Source organism: Dermochelys coriacea, chromosome 11 (genome assembly GCF_009764565.3).
Source record: "Dermochelys coriacea isolate rDerCor1 chromosome 11, rDerCor1.pri.v4, whole genome shotgun sequence".
Lineage (NCBI taxonomy): Eukaryota > Metazoa > Chordata > Testudines > Dermochelyidae > Dermochelys > Dermochelys coriacea.
The window spans coordinates 73,923,338-73,947,802 of NC_050078.2; the positions used below are offsets into that span (position 1 = coordinate 73,923,338).

Sequence of the window (24,465 nt, forward strand, 5' to 3'; positions counted from 1 at the left end):
AATTTAGAGCTCAGGAGTGCCTGGCCAGTGCCTTAACCTCAAGACCACTGTGATTCTCTGATTAATCAAACCTATTCTGCAAAAAGCAATTGCCTGTAGGCATTTCTGTTCTCACGCTTTTGAGCAAAGGCATGCACAAATTTAATATAAAACAAAAGCCAGAAAGCTTTGAAAATAAAGAAGTGTTTTTAGTTAATATTGTTTAAAAGGCTGGCTTTGCCATGTAATTCAGAGATGCTTCCTTAGTTCTTAAACCAGAGCTGATTACTTGTAGCTGAATGGGGACCAAAAGGAAGGAACATCCTTTCTGAAGAAAGAAACTTCTGGTTTGGGGATAATCTGCAACTGGTTTTCAAACTCGTCTGCGTACCAAGGAGCAGCAGACAAATGCCTGTATGATTTCAGAGGCAAGGCCCTCTTAAAAATACTGCAATGTACTGAAGATCATTTTTATGCAATAGCAGCACTATTGGAGGAATAAGGTTCTTGTGACCTCACTGCAGCAACAATCTTTCACCATAGAAGTGAATTTTTCTATTCACTGGAGCTTGGAATGCATGGCTCAGAGACATCCAAGGAGAACTCAGCAGCCAAGATATCTGATCAGACCAAAAAAAGCTACTGATTTATCTTCATGTAATAGACCAGCAGCATTCATTACATTTCCCTTTGATGCTTGTGTAAAGTTCATGGTCAGAAATGGCAACATATGACTGCTGTATGGATGGCATTCAATCAAATGTAGGATTCCCCCACCCCATTTAAAATTGTCACAGATATTGTATCCAGCACAGAAGCCTGTACTAACAGTCACCAGAGATAACTCTCAACCTCTGATTCTGAGTTTGGTTCCAGATCAGGGTCGATGTCAAGGGTCAGAGTCCGAGTCAGGAGGCAAAGTCTAAGTCAAGCTGAGGTCAAAACCACCAATTCAGGCGCAAGGAGCAGGAACAGTTGTGGCAACTACAGAAGATTCATGCTGTGAGGCGGGATTTGATAGCGGCCTTCAACTACCTGAAGGGGGATTCCAAAGGGGATGGAGCTCGGCTGTTCTCAGTGGCGGCAGATGACAGAACAAGGAACAACGGTCTCAAGGTGCAGTGGGGGAGGTTTAGGTTGGATATTAGGAGAAACTATTTCACTAGGAGGCTGGTGAAGCACTGGAATGGGTTACCTAAGGAGGTGGTAGAATCTTCACCCTTATTGGTTTTTAAGGCCCGGCTTGACAAAGCCCTGGCTGGGATGATTTAGTTGGGGATTGGTCCTGCTTTGAACAGGGGGTTGGACTAGATGACCTCATGAGGTCTCTTCCAACCCTAATCTTCTATGATTCTATGTTGCCTGGCACATCCTGGAATGCCCCTTGGGTCTATAAGGGCAAGGAGCCAATGAGGAACCATGGGGCTGCCGTCAGTCAAACACCTTGAGGTGGAACTTTCCATGGTCTGTGTCCACAGCGGGTCATGAGAAATGGAGCACAAGCTGGTTACAGCTGCTGATGACTGGCAGCCTGGAAGCTCTGCAGGCCTGGGTTCTAGACTTGGGGAGCTGTACGATGATTGCTTTATGCTACATAGTGGCCAGAAAAACTAGCTGGCAGCCACAGAAGCAGTGTCATCAGGTAAGGTGCAGCACTGGGATGAGGTGCAGAATGGGGCCCCTCCCCTCAACACCCTTTGGACTCAGCTGTGCTGCACTGACTGCCCCTACCCGAGGGCTGTAGGACCTGTACTCCACCCCTTGTCTTCTGAGGGGACAGGAAGAGGAAATTCCTTGGATGCGTCAGAGCCAGAGAGCAAAACAAAGAACAGCCCCAACCGATGCTGCAGCAGGGACCTTTGGCTGGTGGCCATTCACAAACCCACCCTCTGCTCATCTGCTATCCCCCTTCCCCTACCCTGTGTCTGTCTTGGCTTCTGAGATTGTAGGGGCTTTTTGCTCGGTCTGTACAGCTCCTTGCACACTGGGGCCCCTTCTTGTGCTACTGGCAAAAATAAAGGACAGCCCTGGAAGGCTACATTGCAGGGATGTCTTGCTGACCACACAGCTACCAGTTCTAGGGCTCAGCCTGTACACAGAGCTAGACCAATACAACTGAGGCCTGATTTAGTAGCAATTTAATTAAAAAGTGGTTCAGCACTGTGTTTGGAAAGTTTTAAATTGTTTTCAAGCTGGTTCATAGGTGCACAATTTACAGGCACATGCTAAGCAGATAGATCCAGTTTTAGACCAATATAAGAGTCCACACATAAAATTGACACTGGTTTAACTAAACTGATTTAATTTCAGCATGTCACATTTGGACAAGCCCTGACTCCTATTTTGGAATTAGACTTTATGACCAGGAGGATGAGGATTATACCCACTGCTGCATCCTGGCCGAGGCACATACCCACCCTCATTCCCATTCTGGCAGCATGACACTTCCTACTGGCCTCGCTCTCTGCGATTCATGGACCTGGCTGGGTTTCTAATCTGTCTGAGGGAGACTGCTCGACAGCCCAGAGACCTGACCCCTCCCCTCCCAGCCTGGGAGGAGGTTGCAACTGTTTGCTGGCCTCAACTGTTCACAGATGCTGTAGGAGGGCTGTAGGACCTGTACTGCACCCCACATCTTCTGAGAGGGCAGGAAGAGGAAATTCCTTGGATGCGTCAGAGTCAGAGAGCAAAACAAAGAACAGCCCCAACAGATGCTGCAGCAGGGACCTTTGGCTGGTGGCCATTCACAAACCCACACTCTGCTAAGTGCCCCCTCCCCTAGCACCACCCTCAGTTTTTTCCACCAAATGCAACCGATGAAGTGAGCTGTAGCTCACGAAAGCTTATGCTCTAATACATTTGTTAGTCTCTAAGGTGCCACAAGTACTCCTTTTCTTTTTGCGAATACAGACTAACACGGCTGCTACTCTGAAACCTCAGATCTGAAGCAGTGAAAAGGCTGGAATCTCACTTGTAGAAATCCTCCTCTGAATTGATCACCAGTTAACCAACGTCTGAATGTTTTATGCAACAGCTCTGACTTTCCTCCCCCTGACAGAATCTTCACAAAGCCCCAAGTAGCAGGGCTGTTCCCAGGGATAGATGGGGAGGGGAAGCCCATGCATGCTGCACCCAGAAATAGCTGAACATTTCTTGCCTAGGGAGGCCAGGGGAGGAAAACCACCTTTCAAGCTCCTGGCAGCTCATCAGGTGGGATTGGCTGCCTCAGGGAGAGCAGACCAGTCTCTGTAGAACAAACAAAGGGCCCAATCCTCATGTACAGCCAAGTTTTATACCTCTCCCCTGAACCTGAGGTGAGCTGGGTGCTGAACAGGCTATTGGTACGACCTAGAACATGTTTAATCTCTTGGAGGCACTTCTTGCAAGCTTTCCAACACATTTCCAAGTCCCATGCTTTTAAACTGACTTCCAAGTGCAATGCAGGGTGTCATCACGGTGTCAGAGGAGGTGAGGACAGCAGCTGTCAGGCAGAGGCAGCCAGCAAGCAGGAGGCAGTGTGGTGTGTCTGGCCCCGCCTCCCCCCAGTGGTTCATACAATTTGGCATAGGTGGGGGGAAGGGGCTCAGCAGGCCCGGGTCAGGGGTTTCTGGCTGCTGTGCAGACAGGTGGGTTTCCCCGTGGCACCTGCGCAGAGATGGCACGGCCCCTGCCTTGTCCTTGGGTTCCTGCCGGGCCCAGGGCAGTGCTGGCAGGAGGGTGCTCCACATGCAGCTCCCCCGCCCTGTGTGCCCACCCTGGCCCCATCCTTATTTGAATGCAGAGGCCAGGGAGTGTGTGGGTCCCAGCCCACACTGGCACCCAGCGGACAGGCACAGCCGACTACTGAGTGGGTGTGCCTTGCTCCAGGTAAGCCTCCTCGGCCCATGCCCCATGGAGCAGCTGGAGCCCCAGCGCCCCCATGAGTGCCCCTGCGGGAGATCCAGCACACGCCGTGCCCCCTAGGGGGCCCATACAGGCTGATTTGTTCCAGGACCTGCACCACTCTAGGGACAGCCCTGCATAGTGGCCAGTGGCAGAGTATTCTCAGTGGAGGGGTCTTGGTTTCTCCATGGGTCCAGTAGAGTCAGAGAGTTTGCTGACCTTCAGGACATAATGCAAAGCCATCTGGTTACAGAGGTTTCTACTAGGGAGTGGATTCGGAGAGGGAAGTTTCTACATAGTTTAAGATCAACTCTTTAGAATTGAGATCATTGCACCAATTCAGTTTGCTTTAATTTCTGAATGTTTCTAGGGCGTGTGTGAAATAAGAACATTTTATATCAAAAATATTGGCATGAGTGGGAATTACGTGAAGGGACAGACCATGAAGGGCCACACTCTGCTTTCAGCTGTTTGACAGTGGGTTTAAGCAAAGAATTTGTCCAGTAACATTGAAAAGTCAGTGAATACTTATAGCAGTCGGACTACAAAGAAAAGGCCCAGAAATTAGCAGTGGTGGGGAAAGCACAGGAGCACACACTGTGCTTCATAGGTAAGGCCAGAAGGGATCACTGTGATCAGCTAGTCTGACCTCCTGTACGACAGAGCAGAGAACTTCCCCACATTACAGTCTAGTCCAAACAGGAATTATCTTTTAGAAAAAACTTCCAATCTTAATTTTAAAAAAGTGACCAGTGATTGAAAATCTACCACAAGCCCTGAAGTTGTTCCCAAGGTTAAGAACCCTGACTGTTAAAATATTATGCCTTCTTTCCCATCTGAATTGATCTAGCTTCAATTTGCAACTGGATCATGTTAGATCAAAAAGTCCATTATTAATATTTGTTGCCCATGTAGGTACTTTAGCCTGTGAACAAGTCACCCTTTAACCTTCTCTTGTTAATCTAAACGGATAGGCTCAAGGAGATCACTCATGATAAAGCATAGCCAGCTTTGTATGAGGGTGTCCATGGATCCCCCTCCCTGTTCAACAAGGAAAGCCTTTTCTGCTGGGAGCCCCCTTGCCTAGACATGGGCTGCTGCTCCTCTTGGTCCTAATGCAGATAGCAATTGCTAGGGTGCAGAGCTAGGTAATGGGTTCCTAATGCCCCCCCCCCTGCAGCAAACCATTCTCTCCAGCCTCTGTCATCCTCATGGCTGCCCAGAGAGCTCCTCACTGAAGCCATAGGGCAAAATGACAGCAGCTGCAGGTACATGCCTGGTACCCTCTGCAATGCAGCCTCTCCCTTCAGCCTTCTCCTTCGTCATCCAAGAAGGAGAGGAGACCCTTCCCCATGCATGCAGATCACTCCATTAGTTAGGCACCAGGCAGGGGGACTGGCCACCATGGGAGGTACCAGGACCATGGCAGAGCACTGGAGAAAAATGCAGGCAGTACGAGGGAGCAGAGTCTCCATCCCAGCTCTCCGTGTTTGTGGAGTCTCAGTGTGAGAAAGGCAGCAGGGCACGCTCCTCCAGTGGCAAAGTGGCCTTCTTGCACACCCATTCCTCTCACTTCCTTATGCATAGCTGGGAGTTCACTGCCAGTGTGTGCCCAACGCCCCGAGGGAAGGATCAATCAGGAACACACTCCTCCAGCTGCTCCAGTCCAGGTCCATGTAGAGGGGGCATTGCTGAGGAGGAAAGGGGGGCATTCCTAGGGGGCAAGTTTTGTTACTCCCAGCAGCACTGAGGACGGACCAGAGGATGGCTGGGTGCTCTCTGTGAGCTTCAAAGCACTCCTGAAGACCGTAGGATTGTCTCCTTCCCCTTCTCTTGCCTCTGATAAGATGGAGGCCATGAGCACAGCTGCCAAATGAAATGGGGGAGGTAGGCTGAAAAATGGCATTTTTGCAGATGGTTTTGTTCCTCATTCTGCCATGTCCACCTGTTTCTAACAGCCGTTAGCTTCTCTTCCTCCATAGAAATCAGCAGGACTAGACATCCCCAGCAGCCAAAGGGGCTTTCAAGCCTGTAGCGCTCTACCTGACTATACACTATTCTTGGTGCACCCTTTCAGCCATCTTCAGAGCAGCTCACTTAACTTAGCAAGCGAATCGAAGCAGAGGAACAGCAGAGAAAGAAAGCTCAGAAGAGGGAAGGCTGAGAAAAAGGAGTTCTCCCTCGGGGAAAACTGCCCCTCTTAAAAAAAACTGCAGGGAGCTGGGGAAAGCAGCAGGACATCTCAGACTGCATGCATGGGGTAGAATGTTCTAAAGCAGAGCAGGTGGCTCCCTGTGCCTAGAAACCCTGCTGCCTCTGAGCCACCAATGAAGGGCCCCATGCACTAGTGAGCAGCAGACAGATACAGAAGAGGCAACATTACTGTTATGGCTGCGAAGGCCACTTGTTGACAAGCCCAATGTGCAGGTGTTCAGACCTTTGCAAATTACTTCCGGTGCTGAGGGTGTCTCCAAAGCCCCCAGGTGAGTTTTTCTTGCAAGTCTTGGCAAAAAAATGCCATTTTGGAGATTCGGGGGGGAGGGGGAGCATTATTTGGCTACACTAGCTTGGTGATTTTAGAGCGAGAATCATTAACATCTACCTTAAACAACACCCCAACTTTAGATTAAGGACTCAGTGAGGAATTCTGGCTTAAATACAGCATTTCAGTGTGTTATCGCCCCGACAAGGAAAGATTCACATTCCACAAATGTATTTACATGGGCCTTTCAACAAAAGAATTTTAAAGTACTTTAGAAACAACTGGCAAATTCCAGTCCCTACACAGGAATCTGAGGCTCAACCTACATTGATGGTGCGGTTTTTCTGCTGCAAGGGGTCTTGGCAGTACAAGGGGGACTCCTATGTGCTGTGGGTGGGGGTAGGGGCAGGGGAGAGGGTTAGGCTGAGAATAGTGGGTCACAAACACAGCCCCGATCTGCTGACTCAAAAAACTTTGCATGGAGAGAAGATGACAGAGGGCCATGGCCACTACCCCCACCCTAGGTTGTAGCAATGACGCTAAATCCTATTTCGAGGTTAGCATCTTCCTCTCCTCTCCCTGCACCTCATAGGCTTATTTCATGCAAAGCTGTTTTGCTTATGATCATGCTTTGGCTTTACGCAGTAGACATACCAAAATGATTTCCCCAATGGTTAAAATGCAGCAACCTCTGTGATTGGATGAAGCAGCCAGCCAGTAGGTGGCCAATCAGCATGCAGCAATGAATAGAATGCATTGTTTATTGGAAGGTGCCATCCCAGTTGCTTTTTCACATCTGTTTTTTCTTGTCTGTACATGACTGCAATACATTTCAGCAACTTGGACCTCATCTCCATACTCCAAGCCTAAAGTGGGCTAGGCTGTAGGAGGACACACTGGAAATAGTATTTGTTCAGGTATGGATTCATGTTATGTTTCTTTGGCAGGGAGAACTGGAGTTTTATTTGCACTGTGTTCATTTGCAAAATGGCATTTATATATTCTACATGTAAGTATAGCTCAGGTCAAAAAAAATTTTCACTACATTTTCTTTTCCTTTCCATTTGTCAGAGTTTGAAGTGTATATAAAAATGTTGGCAAAGTTTCAGATTTTGAAGAAGTCAGACCATACTTTTAGCAGTAGAGCTGGCCCATTTACAAATCCAAAGAAACAAGGAGAATAAGTATTCCTTGCTTATTCCAAAAAACACGCTGATTACTCAGCAATAACTCACTTTGACCAAGTTTCTAAAAACAGTCTTAGTTTTCTTCATGCACAGCCATTCAACAGAGCTTCCTTTTTTTTGTTCTGACACCATATTTAATTATGTTCTCCTGTTACTGGGAGAGGGGAGGTTACTTACCTGTAACTGGAGGTTACAGGTAAGTGAATCCCCTATCTGGATTCGACTGTGCATTATGCATGCATGCCATGTGCCCTAGTTGGAGAATTCAAAAGTACTGTCCTTTGGTCCATGCATGTGCCTAACTCACCTCATGCTTCCATCTGAGGCAATAAAGCACTAGACGGACCAACCATATCTCAAATTCCTCCAACAGTGAATCTGACAGATCCAAACCAGAGGGGAAGGAGGGTGGGAAGTGGAATACTGATAGGGACCACACATCTTGAAGACCTTCCAGTCACAGGTAAGTAACCTCTTCAAGTGATGGTCTCTATTGTATTCCACTGACAAGCAGTACCTAAGTTGCAGGAGGGTGCAAGGATAGAGGGCAAGAGGGTCGTGCAAAAAACCGCTGTGCCAAAGGATGTGTGTGCCAGTGAGTCCTGCACCAAGGCATAGTGTGTGGTGAAGGTGTGGGCAGAACTCCATGTGGCTGCTCCATGTATGCCTATGAGAGGCACATCCTGAAGGGAGGCCATGATCGTAGCTTGAACTCTAGTGGAATACACCTGTACCTGTTTGGAGGGCAGGGATGGGGGTAGATTCAGCAGCTCGTAGCAGAGTTTAAGGCAGCTAGAAATCCATTCTCTGGGTGGAGGTGGCCTGTCCTCTGAGTGTCTCTGCTACCACAATAAACAGTCTAGGGGACTTTGATTAGTCTTCTACCTGCAGAGAACGAAAACCAGAGCTTGGATGTTGAGGGAATGAAGGCAATGTTCTTCTGCAGGTGTGTGTGGATTCAGGGAGAAAACTGGTAAGTGAATGAATTGGTTAATGTCAAACTGGGAGATCACCTTAGGTAGGAAATTTGGGTGTAGTTGTGGAAAACTGCAAATGGTGGCTCTGCCCTCATAGCTCTGAGTTTCCTGACCCTTCTTGCTGAAGTAATAGCCATGAGAAAGGTGACTTTCATGGAGCAAGATGCCATTGGCTCAAAGGGAGACTTCATGAATACTAAGAGTACCAGATTCAGGTCCCACTGAGGTGCAATCGTTTGGAGAGGTGGGACGGTTGAGGAGGCCTTTCAAAAAACACCCAACAATCTAGCGGTTAGCAGGTGTTTTTTAAAAGCAGAGTACCCTTGAACAGGAGGATGGAATGTGGTGATCGCTGCTACATGCACTTTCAAAGTGCTGAGCGTGAGCCCCAATGTCTATAAGGATAGAACATGACTACAATTAGGGGACTCTGTTGCTTCTGGTAAAACCTCTTTATGTTGTGCCCAAGACGAAAAACGTCTCCACTTAGCTCAGTAACATTATCTAGTAGAATTTTTCTAGTGTTAGGGAGAAAGTCTTGTACTGCAGAGGAACATGCCCATTCTATAGGTGATGCCCATCCAACTACCATGTCCTGAGGTGGACTGGATGTGGATTGTGGTGCTTGATCTCACCATTGTACTCGGTCAAAGGGAAGTTTGGGTTGGGGGCTTGGTGCATGGATTGACATGCGCAGGAGATTGGGGAACCAGAATTGAATTGTCTGGGCCAGAAGGGGGCAAATCAGAATGAATGTTGCCTTGTTTCAATAGATTTTGTGGAGCACTCAAGATAGGAGAAGTAGAGGAGGGAAGGCATAGCTGAGCTGGTCTGACCAGGAGAGAAGGAGGGCATCACCCTGGGAGTGATAACCGGGAGCTTTCCTGGAGAAGTATGTGGTGCACTTGCTGTTTGTCTGAGAAGCAAAGTAGGTCCCTAGTTGGGATCCTTCATTGTGTGAAGATATCATGTAGCACTGCATCCTGAAGTTCCCATTTGTGACTGATTGCAAAGTATCTGCTGAGTAACCACATTCTGCGTCCCTGGAAAATAGGGTGCTCTGATTGCTGAAACATCAGTTCAAGAGATTGACAGTTTCTGCACGAGAGCGACGGATCTCACTCCCCCTTGTTTTTTCATATTAAAGACCGTATTGGTGTTGTTCGTCATGATGCAAGTGGATGAGTGGAAGAAAAGGATTCACACACTAATCTTACTACTCTAAGTTCTAGGATATTGATGTACAACCTGGATTCTTGAGGTGGCCACATACCTTGTGTCATATGGGTTGTCTCTATATGCTCCCCCGCCTAACAGTGATGCTAGTTTTGTCTGGGGAAAGAGGGAAGAAAGGGGACTCCCATGCACACGTGATGTGGGTCTCTCCACTATAGGAGGGATAACAGTACTGTGGATGGGACTATCAGCATGAAGTTCATAGAGTGACAGTTTGGTGAGTACATGGACTGAAGCCATGTCTTCAGGCAGCAAAGGAAGTCTCACGAAGGAGGAGGAGACCGGAAAAGGGCAAATATAGTGCCCATCTATACAAAAGGGAAATAAGGACAACCCAGGGAATTACAGACCAGTCAGTTTAACTTCTGTACCCGGAAAGATAATGGAGCAAATAATTAAGCAATCAAGAACAAATTTTGTCAAACCAACCTGATAGCTTTCTTTGACAGGGTAACAAACCTTGTGGATGGGGGGAAGCGGTGGATGTGGGATATCTTGTCTTTCATAAGGCTTTTGATACTGTCTCGCATGACCTTCTTATAAACAAATTAGGGAAATTCAACCTAGATGGAGCTACTATAAGGTAGGTGCATAACTGGTTGGAAAATTGTTCCCAGATATTAGTTATCAGTGGTTCACAGTCATGCTGGAAGGGCATAACGAGTGGGGTCCTGCACGGGTCGGTTCGGGTCCAGTTCTGTTCAATATCTTCATCAATGATTTAGATAATGTCATAGAGAGTACACTTATAAAGTTTGTGGACGATACCAAGCTGGGAAGGGTTGCAAGTGCTCTGTAGGATAGGATTAAAATTCAAAATGATCTGGACAAACTGGAGAAATGGTCTGAAGTAAATAGGATGAAATTCAACAAGGACAAATGCAAAGTACTCCACTTAGGAAGGAACAATCAGTTTCACACATAGATAATGGGACATGACTATCTAGGAAGGAGTACTGCGGAAAGGGATGTGGGTCATAGTGGATCACAAACTAAATATGAGTCAACAGTGTAACACTGTTGCAAAAAAAGTGAACATCATTCTATGATGTCTCAGCAGGAGTGTTGTAAGCAAGACATGAGAAGTAAACTGCATTAGCTTCCAGTTCATTTCTTAGTGCAATTCCAAGTGTTGGATTTGCCTGGGGCGTGCTGGTCTCTGTGATGGTTCATAGTAGCAGGATGAAAAGGAGCACTTGTGGCACCTTAGAAACTAACAAATTTATTTGAGCATAAGCTTTCGTGAGCTACAGCAGGATGGTAAGGATGATTCTTCCCTCGGTTCCAATTCATGGGAAGAGGTGGACTCTGGTTTGAATGATGGTACCGTTGGAGCCGATGGACGGCGTATAACATGCAAGGAAAGCATGAGAATCTGTACCGCAGGCATAGCCCATGGCAGGATGTGAGTTCTCTGGAAGTGGAGGGTCCTGAAGGAGGAGACTCTAGATCCAGCCAGGTTTCTTGGGGTGCATTCATGGATCCGCATCTGCCTGGCGTAAGGGGCATTTAATCTTTTCCTTCTGCCAGTACCAGAGTCAGATGTAGCAGTGGGAGGCGCACTCCTTGCTGAATCAGACCGATGTCTGCGGCAGTTCCTGGCCTGGGTTTGATGCCATCTCATGGCCATCTCCATGAGATACTTGCAGAGACAAATTGCTGAGCCTTCTCAGGTATGGCTGGGGAAGGACTGACAAATACTGCACCTAGCTGCAATGTGAGCTTCTCCCACTCAAGCAATAGAGCAGCATTGATGGTCACAGCTCATTGAAAAGGATCACAGGCAAGAGGCGTAGAGTTTGAAGCCTGCAGTCCTGGGCATAGTCTGGTACTTGAACAGGGGTACAGGGTGGGGAGTAATGGGGAAAGTCCCTGAAATCTAGATTAAACTGTTAAAAACTAGAAAAGAAATAAAACTAGTAAAGCTATTTCCAACCATAATTAGAACTCCAGAGAGGAGGACACGGAAGGTTTGAACCTGGACTATATGGCAGTAAGGAGAACTGGAGATGTGGTAGTCTACCCCGCCCCTTTATTGCCTTAAATAGAAGCTTGAGGCAAGTCAGGGCACATGCACAGACCAACAAACACTACTTCCAAATTCTCCAACTAGGGGTGCATGCATAACCCACACTGGAATACAATAGGGACCATTCAAAGAACAACACTGGGTTTTGTCTTAAAAAAAAAAAACAAAAAACTCTGTGTGCCTGTAAAACCAACGGTCGTCGATGGGTGGGATCAAACCGGGGATCTCTGGAGCTTAGTGCATGAGCCTCTACCACATGAGCTAAAAGCCAACTGGCTGATAGCTAAGGCTATAGAGCAGACTCATTAATTGCTTTCTCTAAGTGGTCTCAGTGCCATTACATGGGACAGAACACCACATCCAGGAGGTGTGTGGGTTAAACGCCCATTTATGGCAGCTAGCTGCAGATGGTTTGAAATGATCCAAGTCCACTCCCATGGAAGTGAGTGGGAAGAATGGTAAATTGTAAATGACTCTTTACTGCCTTTTATGTGTGTTCAAACAGGATGTAATACTCCATCAGTACTTCCATTTTACACCAGTGCTAGTGACAACAAAAGGTGCAAAGCAGTGGAGAATCAAGCTCTGTATCTTTACACCATGCTCCACTGTGAGGTGTTAAATAAGAGGCTGGACTGATTTCTGCAGGCTGAAATAACAAGGCAACCAGGGACTGCATGGTCTTTTTTTTTTTGTCAGTCACATTTTGAACCAAACATTTGTCCGTTTCTACCACAAAGTAAATGCACAGGAGCCAAGGTGGGAGAGAGAGAGAGAGAGAGGGGAAATGCCCAAATAAGCCTTGCAAACAGACTTGATTGTAGAGAAAATGCCTGAAGCACCAACCTGTAATAGCAATTCACCCTCTGGTATGATTCTGTCAGGCAGTCCCGAGGTCCTCCCATTGTCATGGTCACCATTCCCTTCTGCTCCCCCTTTGGAGCAGTGACTCTTCAGGACAACTGCAATGAAGCAAAGTAAAGCGATGTTAGTGCTGAAATAATTTTTACAGAATCACTGCTGTCAGATTCTTTTACCTCAAACAATTTGTTCACAGTTTGATTAGGTGCTGCTTCTTTAAAGGAAGCATGCGTTGCTTGCCAGCTGCTTGCTTTCCTGTTCAGAGTGTGTATGGTAGAGGCATATACCATGAAAGCAAGAGGCACTTAAGACCTGTGCAAACAGCAGCTAAAGCCTTGCCCTAGGCCACTAGAGAGAAGTGTCCAAGTTCTTATCACATATGATGACATTTACCACTAACTTCAAACAGTCACTATTTTTAAAGGTATGTTTGCTTTCAGTTGGTTTGCAATTGTCAAAATCTGTCCTTTGGCTAAAAAGGATTCCCCAGCCCAGCTCTGGCCTCTGTTTAGAGGGATCCATTGTCCCTTTTGGGGAAGGGAGTGGGAGAAGAAAAAAAAAGTAGAGATACTAGAGGTTCTGGTCATTGACCAGTACATGAGAGGACTACCGCCAGACCTCCGTGCCTGGGTAAGCCAAAACAAACCCTCCACCTATGATGAGTTTGTTGCACTGGTAGAGAGGTGAAGGACGGCAAGGGAGCTGACCCGACCAGTTAGGGAAGAGGCACCACGGGTTAAACTAGCAGCACCAGGCCCTAGAGCTCGGGTGACTGGGAGAGCCCAGATGGAAAAAGAGGGGCTGAAGGCCCACCAGAAGCCACAAAGAGTTGGAATACTGAGGGAGAAGAGGATTGTGATGTTAGACTGCCCAAACCAAGAGACCGGGGAACGCCTAGGGCTCCATACCGATGTTATGCCTGCGGGGAGTGGGGATACATAGCTGCACAGTGTCCCAATGCCGAGGAGCCTATGCAGTGTAACATGGGGAACTGGGCAGACCCATGTTCCCTAATCCACCTTGTGGGGAGTCTCACTAACCCCACATATGTACACCAGACTAGTGAAGCTAAATGGGGTAGAGACCACAGCACTGGTTGATTCGGGGAGTGCTATTACGCTTGTCTCGGGGAAGCTTGTGAAGCGTAGTCAGCTGCTGTGGGTTAAGCATACGGGGATAACATGCGTCCATGGGACAGTTGGTTATTACCCCACCATCCCAGTAAAAATCGAGATTCAGGGAAACACTACTGAGGTAGCAGCAGGGGTAGTCCCTAAACTCCCATACCTGGTGCTCATAGGGAGGGACTTCCCAGGGTTTGAAGACTTACTCCCGGTAGGGGGATTGGAGAAAGAGGGAAGCCCTGAAAGTAGTGAGGCATCCACAGTCGACTGTCAACCCCCAACCTTCTCTGAAATATCCCCAGATTTGTTCTCCACTCCCAGACAGCGTAGAAAGATGAAAAGGGAAAGGAGGGCAGCTAAGGCCTTGGGAACCCGAATACTGGCCCAAAGCCAGAGGGTGGCTCTCGTAGGTAGGCGGACCCAAGCAGCTGAAAAGGAGGCCACCTCGGAGGGATAAGCACCCAAGTCTGACCCACACCCTAACACCTCTGAACCAGGAGAGGCAACAGAGACTGGCCCCCTAGATCTCAGGCAGATTAGCCCCGGGAGAGGAAATTTTGGTCAGAACCAGGCTGAAGACCCAAGGATGACAACATTAGGAAGGAGGTGACCGAAATAGATGGGGTTCCCGTGGAAGGGAAAACCCAGGGACCAGGACCTTACTTCATAATGAAGAAGAATCTCTTATACCAGGTTGCACCAGTACAGGGGCAGAAGGTACAGCAGATCCTAGTACCTCAAAAACACCAGAATGCTGTATTAAGTCTGGCTCATAGTCATCTTTTTGGGGGGCATTTGGGGGTAGAGAAGACCCTGGCATGGATCTTGCGACAATTCTTCTGGCCCAGAGTACATGAAGAAGTGGGGAGGTACTGTGCGCCCTGCCCAGAGTGTCAGCTGCACAATCCCTGCCCTGACTTGAGGGCACCTTTAGTACCCCGCTTCCCATCATAGAGGTCTCCTTTGAGCGAATAGCCATGGACTTAGTGGGACCCCTGGAGAAGACGGCTCGGGGCCACCAATATATACTGGTTGTTTTGGACTATGCTACTCGCTACCCAGAAGCCGTCCCCCTGCGGAACATGGCTTCTAAAACAATAGCTAAAGAGTTGGTGGGGATCTTTGCCCGAGTGGGGCTACCAGAGGAGATATTAACAGACCAAGGAACCCCATTTATGTTGAAGTTAATGAAGGACTTCTGTACACTGCTTCATATACATGCCCTGAGGACTTCAGTCTATCATCCGCAAACCGATGGGCTGGTAGAAAGGTTTAACTGAACCTTCAAGGCGATGATACGGAAGGTGTAAGTCGGGACGGGAAGGATTGTGACGCCCTACTACCCTACCTTATGTTTGCAATCCAGGAGGTACCTCAGGCCTCAACTGGGTTTTCCCCCTTTTAGTTATTATACGGGCGCCACCCCCGTGGCATACTAGATATTGCCAAAGAGATCTGGGAAGAGGAATGCAATGAGGGGAGAAATATAATTGACCATGTGTTGCAGATGCGAGACCGGATAGCCCGGGTCACCCCCGTTGTACGGGAACATTTGGAAAAGGTGCAGGAGGTCCAGCAAACTCACTACAATCGCCAGGCAAAAGTCTGACGGTTCGAACCAGGGGATTGGGTGATGGTTTTGGTACCCACGGCAGAAAGCAAGCTTCTGGCCCAATGGCAGGGCCCCCATGAGATGGTTGAACCTGTAGGGGTACAAGGTGTGGCAGCCAGGATGCCGGAAACAAGAACAAATTTATCACATTAACCTCTTGAAACCTTGGAACAGCGAGAGGCGTGTGTGGTGGCCCAAGAGGCCCCGATCCAGGGAAATAACCTACATGAGCAGATCAGGATATCCCTGAGCGGCTCAGCTGGTCTGGGGTTCCATCTGCCGCTGGCGCTGCCAGTCTGGGGTCCCCACTATCGGCCTGGATGGACATAACTGGGGCCAGCAGCCGGGACCGGCGGACGGAACCCCAGACCGGCAGCATGGGCGGCAGACAGAACTCCAGACAGGCAGCGCGCTGAGCCACTCAGCCTGCTGCCAGTGTGGGGTTCCGTCTGCTGGCCCCTGCCAGCCAGTGTCCCGGCTGCCAGGCCGCTCAGCCCACTGCCAGCCTACAGTTCCGTCCATCCAGGCCAGCCGCCGGCCCCGGTTATGTCCATCCAGGCCGGCAGTGGGGACCCCAGACCAGCAGCGCCAATAGCAGATGGAACTGCAGACCGGCTGAGCTGCTCAGCCCGCGGCTGGTCTGGGGTTCCTTCGGGGGCCCCCTGTAAATGTAAAATTTATTACTGGCACATGAAACCTTAAATTAATGAAGACTTGGCACACCATTTCTCAAAGGTTGCCGACCCCTGGACTAGATGATCACAGTGGTCCCTTTCTGGCCTTTGAATCAGTGAATCAGGAGCAGATTGGCTCACAGAGCACAAACCTGTGGATGAGCCCATGGGAGAGACTACAACTGCAAACAAAGAGAACCAGAGAATGCAGCAAAATTGATACATCACTTGTAAGAGCCCAAACGATAAAGGAACCATCTGTCTGTGGGTAAACACCCAAGTGAGAAGCCAACTCATTCCACCGAGGCCCTGGTATTCCATCTCTTATCAGCTTCAAGCCAGTAGGTCTCTAATGAATTTGAAGTCCCCATCCCACCTTATTCTGCCTGGCTGCTGGTAGGAAGGAGCATGGTCTCTGCATCCCCCTCTCCCTGCCCAAGAGAGTCTTCTGTATATGGGTGCCTTTTCCCATATCTCTCCGCCATCCTGACTGTTGCAATGGTGGGGGTGGGGAGGGGGGATGACTCAGCTGCTTTATGCCTCTCATAGCATTCTCAATGCTGCTATATGGGTTTCTCTGCTCCTTTGCCCCACCCCAGCTCCAGTGTATTCACAGCTCTCCCAAGTTGCAGCAGAGCAAAACTGAAGGAATTCCTGTCAGTTTCACTGTACCCTGGGAGTTCTGAAGAGCTGCAGTAAAAATGGACAATTCCCTGTGCAACTACAAGCCAAAAAACATTAAAGTACATGCAGTTTAAGCTCTGCAGACATGGAGGGCACCTGCCTGAAGATTTAGAGTAGCAAGTAGATTTTCAAAGCCCTACTCAAGGGCCCCCCCGATAACATTGGCCACATTTTGGATTCCTAGCAGAAACATACGATGTTCAACAGCCTGATTCAAAGACTCCTGTTGATACCAGTGGGCTTTGGGTCAGGATCAAAAGCAGCTAAAAAAAAGGCATGTATCTGCTTTGTGGGGGTTGGGAATCAAAGCTGCAGAGATTCTGCATACCTGGGGACTCCACACCCCTACGTATTACAAACTAGGTCTCCACGGCACATCTGCATAGCTTACATAGCACAGGGGAGGAGTGGAGAGGGGGACTGAGGGGTCAGAGTGGGTTTGGGCTAAATTTGGCAATGAGGTCGCACACATACAACTGAAGGCTAAATATGCTCTGTAAGGATTTTTATTATTGGTGAGGATCCAAAGGCCAGAAAGAAGCCAGATTGACTCAGATCCATAGTTGAGTTTGCAGGGCTGCAGCAAAAGTAAATAAAAATGTTTTTAATTGTAAAAATGAGCAAGTTTGAGCAGGAAGTAAACAGACACAATATGCATACTGCCCAATGGAGAACATTTTTACAAAGTCACTTCTCAGGGGAGACTTTCACTCTAAAAATCAATACCAACAAATGATAAAATAAGAGTAAACAAGCAACACTGATTGTCGTTATCAATCCTTTCCCATAGGAGCACAAAGTTTACATTTACACCCCCAATTTCAAGGTTATTTTTTGTTCATGCCAGAGGTCTATTGTAATAATTGAGACAAATTAACCGTAATTGTCAGCTCAATTTTAAAGAGTATGTAAAGCTTCCTAAAATATCACAATAACCAACAAAAACAACAAGTGTTGATAGGAAAGGAGACAAAAAAAGTGAATAAGTCTAAACAAAAAGGCCTCCTGATAGAACTCAAAACCATGTTAAAATTAGACTCAGTAAGAACGAGAAAATGTGCACCCAAAAACTGAAGAACCAAAATTGGTGTGTTGGCTAGTCAGCCTAACTGGTGGGCAAAATAATGAGGGGATGGGCTGTTCCACCAAAAGACTTGTGCGGGCGGGGGTAGAATATGGAAGAACAGACAGAGGCAACTAGAATGAGCTGCTGCCACCCCCACCTTTTCCTGGGACCCCAGACCTTTGTCCTTCTGATCCATAGGTATCCTGACTATACTGAGATGGGGACCCAAATGATATCACCATCCCTACCAGTTCCAGATGAATCCCAAATGCCATCTGAGATGAAGAGGGATTAAACTTTAACAGCAGCAGCTCATCTACTACTTCTTCCCTCACCCCCCAAGAGGACAGTTGCCACCATTTTTGGTACCATCCAAAGTCTGTAAAACAGAGGGGCGTGGGGCTGCAGGGGGTTTCCTCTAAAGGGAAAGTTTCTGCCCAGCTAAAGGGATAGAGTACAAAAGATGTTAAAATAGATGCCCATCATAAATATAAAGGGAAAGGTAAACACCTTTAAAATCCCTCCTGGCCAGAGGAAAAACCCTTTCACCTGTAAAGGGTTAAGAAGCTAGGATAACCTCACTGGCACCTGACCAAAATGACCAATGAGGAGACAAGATACTTTCAAAAGCTGGAAGGGGGGAAAAACAAAGGCTCTCTCTCTGTCTGTGTGATGCTTTTGCTGGGGACAGAACAGGAATGGAGTCTTGGAATTTAGTAAGTAATCCAGCTAGAAATGCGTTAGATTTTCTTTTGTTAAATGACTGGTAAAATAGGCTGTGCTGAATGGAATGTGTATTCCTGTTTTTATGTCTTTTTGTAACTTAAGGTTTTGCCTAGAGGGAGTCTCTGTGTTTTGAGTCTGATTACCCTGTAAGGTATTTACCATCCTGATTTTACAGAGGTGATTCTTTTACTTTTTCTTTGATTAAAATTCTTCTTTTAAGAACCTGATTGCTTTTTTCATTGTTCTTGAGATCCAAGGGTTTGGGTCTGTGTTCACCTATGCAAATTGGTGAGGATTTTTAATCAAGCCTTCCCCAGGAAAGGGGGTGTAAGGTTTGGGGAGGATTTTGGGGGGGAAAGATGTTTCCAAGCGGGCTCTTTCCCAGTTATATATCCGTTAGACACTTGGTGGTAGCAGCGATAAAGTACAAGGGCAAAAGGTAAAATATAGTTTGTACCTTGGGGAAATTTTAACCTAAGCTGGTAAAAATAAGCTTAGGGAGTTTTCATGCAGGTCCCCACCTGTGTACCCTAGAGTTCAAAGTGAGGAAGGAACCTTGACAATGCCATATTTACTACTTCACATTTCAAAATTTAACTGTTTTTTTCTCCTTTTCTTGATCTTCTGACTGACTAGTTAATCCTTCTGTTTAATACATCATTCAGTTATACACATGAACCGTGTTTGATAAGTGACATTTATATATTGTGACAAAGTTCCTCCTCTACCTTGGTGGGTCCTGCGTTTATTGGCGGATTTTGCTCGCCTCAGAGATTCACAGTAGCCCTCAGTTTGGCCACTTTTGTGGCTCAAATCTGCCGTTCACTCAGATAACCTCATCACTGGCCAGCATGGGGAAAAGAGTAAGAACAATCCCCGCAGTTTCTGCTGATCCACCATGTGGGTCAGGGAACAGCTCAGAGACCTTCCTCTCTGGTGGAACCTCCTGCGTTGGAAGGTTTGGTTGGAACCCAGGCCTGCCCTCCACCCCGGGTTCCAGCCCAGGCCCCTGTGGACTGCAGCTGTCTAGAGTGCCTTCTGGAACAGCTGCGCAACAGATACAATTCCCTGGGCTACTTCCCCATGGCTTGTACACCTCAGTCCTCCAGCAGCGTGTCCTCTCACTCCCAGCTCCTTACGTGCACCTCACTAACTGGAGTGAGCTTTTTTAAACCAGGTGTCCCGATTAGCCTTAATTAATTCTAGCAGCTTCCCAATTGGCTACAGGTGTCCTAATTAGCCTGCCTGCCTTATTGAGGTTACAGGGACAAACCATCCTGATGTGTAGAAAGAATAGTAAATATGGCAGGCCACCAGCTTGGCTTAACAGTGAAATCTTTTTTGTGTTTAAGATCAGCAAGGAAGCTTACAAGAAGTGGAAGATTGGACAAATGACCAGGGAAGAGTATAAAATATTGCTTGGGCATGCAGGAATGAAATCAGGAAGGCCAAATCATACTTGGAGTTGCAGCTAGCAAGAGATGTTAAGAGTAACAAGAAGGGTTTCTTCATGTATGTTAGCAACAAGAAGAAAGTCAAGGAAAGTGTGGGCCCATTACTGAATGAGGGAGGCAACCTAGTGACAGAGGATGTGGAAAAAGCTAATGTACTCAGTGCTCTTTTTGCCTGTCTTCACGAACAAGGTCAGCTCCCAGACTGCTGCACTGGGCAGCACAGCATGGGGAGGAGGTGACCAGCCCTCTGTGGAGAAAGAAGTGGTTTGGGACTATTTAGAAAAGCAGGACGAGCACAAGTCCATGGGGCCGGATGCGCTGCATCTGAGAGTGCTAAAGGAGTTGGCGGTTGTAATTGCAGAGCCATTGGCCATTATCTTTGAAAACTCATGGCGATTGGGGGAAGTCCCGGATGACTGGAAAAAAGTTAATGTAGTGCCCATCTTAAAAAAAAAAAAAAAAAAAAAAAGGGAAAAAGGAGGATCCAGGGAACTACAGGCCAGTCAGCCTTACCTCAGTCCCTGGAAAAAATCATGGAGCAGATCCTCAAGGAATCAATTCTGAAGCACTTAGAGGAGAGGAAAATGATCAGGAACAGTCAGCATGGAGTCACCAAGGGCAAGTCATGCCTGACTAATCTAATTGCCTTCTACGACGAGATAACTGGCTCTGTGGATGAGGGGAAAGCAGTGGACGTGTTGTTCCTTGACGCTAGCAAAGCTTTTGACACGGTCTCCCACAGTATTCTTGTCAGCAAGTTAAAGAAGTATGGGCTGGATAAATGGACTATAAGGTGGATGGAAAGTTGGCTAGATTGTCGGGCTCAACGATAGTGATCCATGGCTCCATGTCTAGTTGGCAGCCGGTATCAAGTGGAGTGTCCCAAGGATTGGTCCTCGGGCCAGTTTTTTCAATATCTTCATAAGTTATCTGGAGGACGGTGTGGATTGCACCCTCAGCAAGTTTGCAGATGACACTAAACTGGGAGGAGAGGTAGTTATGCTGGAGGGTAGGGATAGGATTCAGAGGGACCTAAACAAATTGGAGGATTGGGCCAAAAGAAATCTGATGAGCTTCAACAAGGACAAGTGCAGAGTCCTGCATTTAGGACAGAAGAATCCCATGCAGCGCTACAGACTTGGGACCGAATGGCTAGGCAGCAGTTCTGCAGAAAAGGACCTAGGGGTTACAGTGGACGAGAAGCTGGATATGAGTCAGTGTGCTGTTGTTGTCAAGGACTCCAATGGCATTTTGGGATGTATAAGTAGGGGCATTGCCAGCAGATCGAAGGATGTTATCGTTCCCCTCTATTCGACATTGGCGAGGCCTCATCTGTGTCCAGTTTTGGGCCCCACACTACAAGAAGGATGTGTAGAAATTGGAAAACGTCCAGCGGAGGTCAACAAAAATGATTAGGGGACTGGAACACATGACTTATGAGGAGAGGCTGAAGGAACTGGGATTGTTTAGTCTGCAGAAGAGAAGAATGAGGGGGGATTTGATAGCTTCTTTCAACTACCTGAAAGAGGGTTCCAAAGAGGATGGATCTAGACTGTTCTCAGTGGTAGCAAATGACAGAATGAGGAGTAATGGTCTCAAGTTGCAGTGGGGGATGTTTAGGTTGGATATTAGGAAAAACTTTTTCACTAGGAGGGCGGTGAAACACTGGAATGCGTTACCTAGGGAGGTGGTGGAATCTCCTTCCTTAGGAGTTTTTAAGGTCAGGCTTGACAAAGCCCTGGCTGGGATGATTTAGTTGGGGATTGGTCCTGCTTTGAGCAGGGGGTTGGACTAGATGACCTCCTGAGATCCCTTCCAACCCTGATATTCTATGATTCTATTAATTAGTTCTAGAAAGTTCCTGGGTGTTCTGGAATAGTCCTTGTTATTTTACCCAGGGAAAGGGACCTGCTTAACCTGGAACTAATGTATCTACCTTCGACCACTCTTTTGTAGCCATCTGGCCTGACCCTGTTACAATATCCAAAACATTTCAGGTTGTTTTGTTTAGTAACCGATTTTGTATGCTGTTGTGTGTTTTTAATTAAATTCCGGTTACCACCCTCATGCAGCCTGACACAAGTCAGCAGCAAAGTTAATTATCTAGTAAATAAGCAATACATTATTCACCATTTTCTAACTGTACATTTTAGTACAATAAAAAAGAATTTCATAATTATCTATACGACTGCTTAATTATACTGTACCCATCTGATTAGCAAAAAAGTACCAAAATGAGTGTAAAGGCTACATATTAGTTATAAGTCAACACATTTCAGTTTTTATACCAACCAATGAGAATGTAGGTGCTGGAACTAGGGGTGCTACCACACTCCCTGGTTTGAAGTGGTTTCCATTATATACAGGATTTACAATGTGGTTCAGTGGCGCTCTGCACCCCCAGTATACAAATTGTTCCAGCACCCCTGAATGAGAATCAGCCTCTCTTTAGGAAAAAACCTAAAAAGTACAAATGCAAAATAAGATTACAATTGAAGATTTAAAAACCAAGGCTTCCTGCTTGGTAATTTAAATCACTAAAAATCAGTGATACAACTGCCTTTCATTTAAATCATTCCACCCTGACACTGAGCTTATAATCTAAAACAGACATCTCAGAACAAAGCATGATGAAAGTATAGGGGGAAACTGAGGCATAGTGAAAATTTAAGTGACTTGACAAAGGTTAGAAAGGGAGTCACCGGCAGATTTGGCACTTGAACTCAGATCTCTTATATCCCGATCTGGTACTGTAAGTACAAGACCATCTTTCTTTCATCTTTGTAGTTACCTCTGTATATTTTTGCTCCCCAAGAAGAGATGGATAATGTTGTTTATACATGTGGAAAGCAAGCCGTTAGCTAGGACCTGGTGAAAGATAATACACAGTGGAGGCTCTATAACAAAAGTGACTTGTTTGTTTTTAAAAAGAAAAAACTCTTGTGGACTTGTCATTTCAGGCCAGTACAGCTTTAATACAATGAAACATCACAGGCCCAAGTTGTGCTATCAGTGTTTAAGCATAACTGCCTATTGAGAAAAGTGAGGAGCAGTTCTGCAAGAAAGCTGAGGTAGGTTATAGCTCATAGTGTTTATTAAAACACAGACGCACCTCTGAGTATTGCTGAAATACCAGATAGTGCAATGTAAGTGAAAGTTAGTGAAATACCAGATAGTGCAACATGCATATACAATCTGTGCAAACTTTCGCAGTACACAGGATGAATCCCATACACAGCATCTGCCTCAAGTAACAGGCTGCTTCATTTTTGTAAGCATTCTTAGTAAAACATAGGAAATATGAATAATTAAACTTCTTTAGGTCTAGGAAGGCTTGAAAAAAATGGAATACTGCAAACGAAATACTGCAAAAGGTGCACAATCAAAATAGAATGACAGAGGAAAGGCTCAAAGTGTTGCATCAAGATAGACAAAGAAAGTCTGGTTCTAATGGCTTTGATTTCCCTGGCACATCTATTTTAATCTCTGCCACACGCTAACAGTAGAGGTATGACCAACAGATAATGGATTTAAGGCCAGATTTTTAAAGATATTTGAAATTAGGTGCCTAGATACCTTTAAAAATCTGGCCTTTTGTCCTTTGCCCTTTGTCCACAATGGCTGCCTGAAACTTGACCCTAAGTCACAGGCCGAGCACCCAGAACTCACAGCTTACTTATCTGATCTTAGCCTAGATTTCCTGCATAAATAGGCCAGAGAACCTCATTCAGTGACTCCTGAATCAAGCCCATGATGTGTGGGTGAACTAGAGAGTTTCTTGATTTAAAGATTTCCAGCGATAGAGAATTTACTGCTTCCCTTGGAAAGCTGTTCCAATGGCTAGTGACCATCACTATGCCCTTCACTAACTGAAGTCATTAGGAGCAGCAAGTGTAACCCACACACCTCCTGGATGTGGTACTCTGTCCCATCTAGTGGCACTGAGATCAGTGAGGCTAGAGACTAGACTAGAGAGGGAAATTAATGAGTCTGCTCTACAGCCTTAGCTAACAGCCATGTGGCTTATAGCTCATGCAGTAGAGGCTCAAGCACTAAGCTCCAGAAGTCCCAGGTTCGATCCTGACAACTGGGGTCCGTCGGCATTACACAAGCGCGCAGCACTTTGGAAGATCAGGACGCTTTGATTCAGGATTTACAAACCACAACGTTAGGTGCCGATGCTTGAAAATGCGGGCCTTTGATTTTGTCAACTAAGAGAATTAAAGGGAGAGTCTATTTGCCACAGACATGGTTCACAGCACTACTCTGAAGAGCATTTCTCTGACCTTGACTGAACAATATGTTCTTATTGAAAAGATTGAGAACCTCAAAACACAACTAAGGAAGTCCTGCTCTTTACTACTGAGATCTTAGACCAGCCCTCCTGTCTGTTCAGTCTTTGTTTCTCTCTATGAATAGCCTTTTGCAGCCCCCTGGGTCACTAAATCAGCCGAACTGTCACATCATATCAAGTCTACATAGTGAAGACAAG

General features: G+C 46.8%; 1 protein-coding gene across 4 annotated transcripts in view; it reads right to left on the reverse strand.

Annotated features, from left to right (window-relative positions):
- Positions 1-24,465, reverse strand: part of LOC119863613 (aryl hydrocarbon receptor-like) — a 165,171-nt gene that overhangs the window by 68,481 nt on the left and 72,225 nt on the right. For 3 of the 4 annotated variants that reach the window (XM_038422304.2, XM_043505752.1, XM_043505753.1), the window contains exon 3: positions 12,619-12,734. In XM_038422304.2, the coding sequence (XP_038278232.1) occupies positions 12,619-12,734 (116 nt within the window). Of the gene's footprint in view, positions 1-12,618; positions 12,735-24,465 lie in introns of those variants that run through there. The other variant, XM_043505754.1, reaches the window with a different exon arrangement.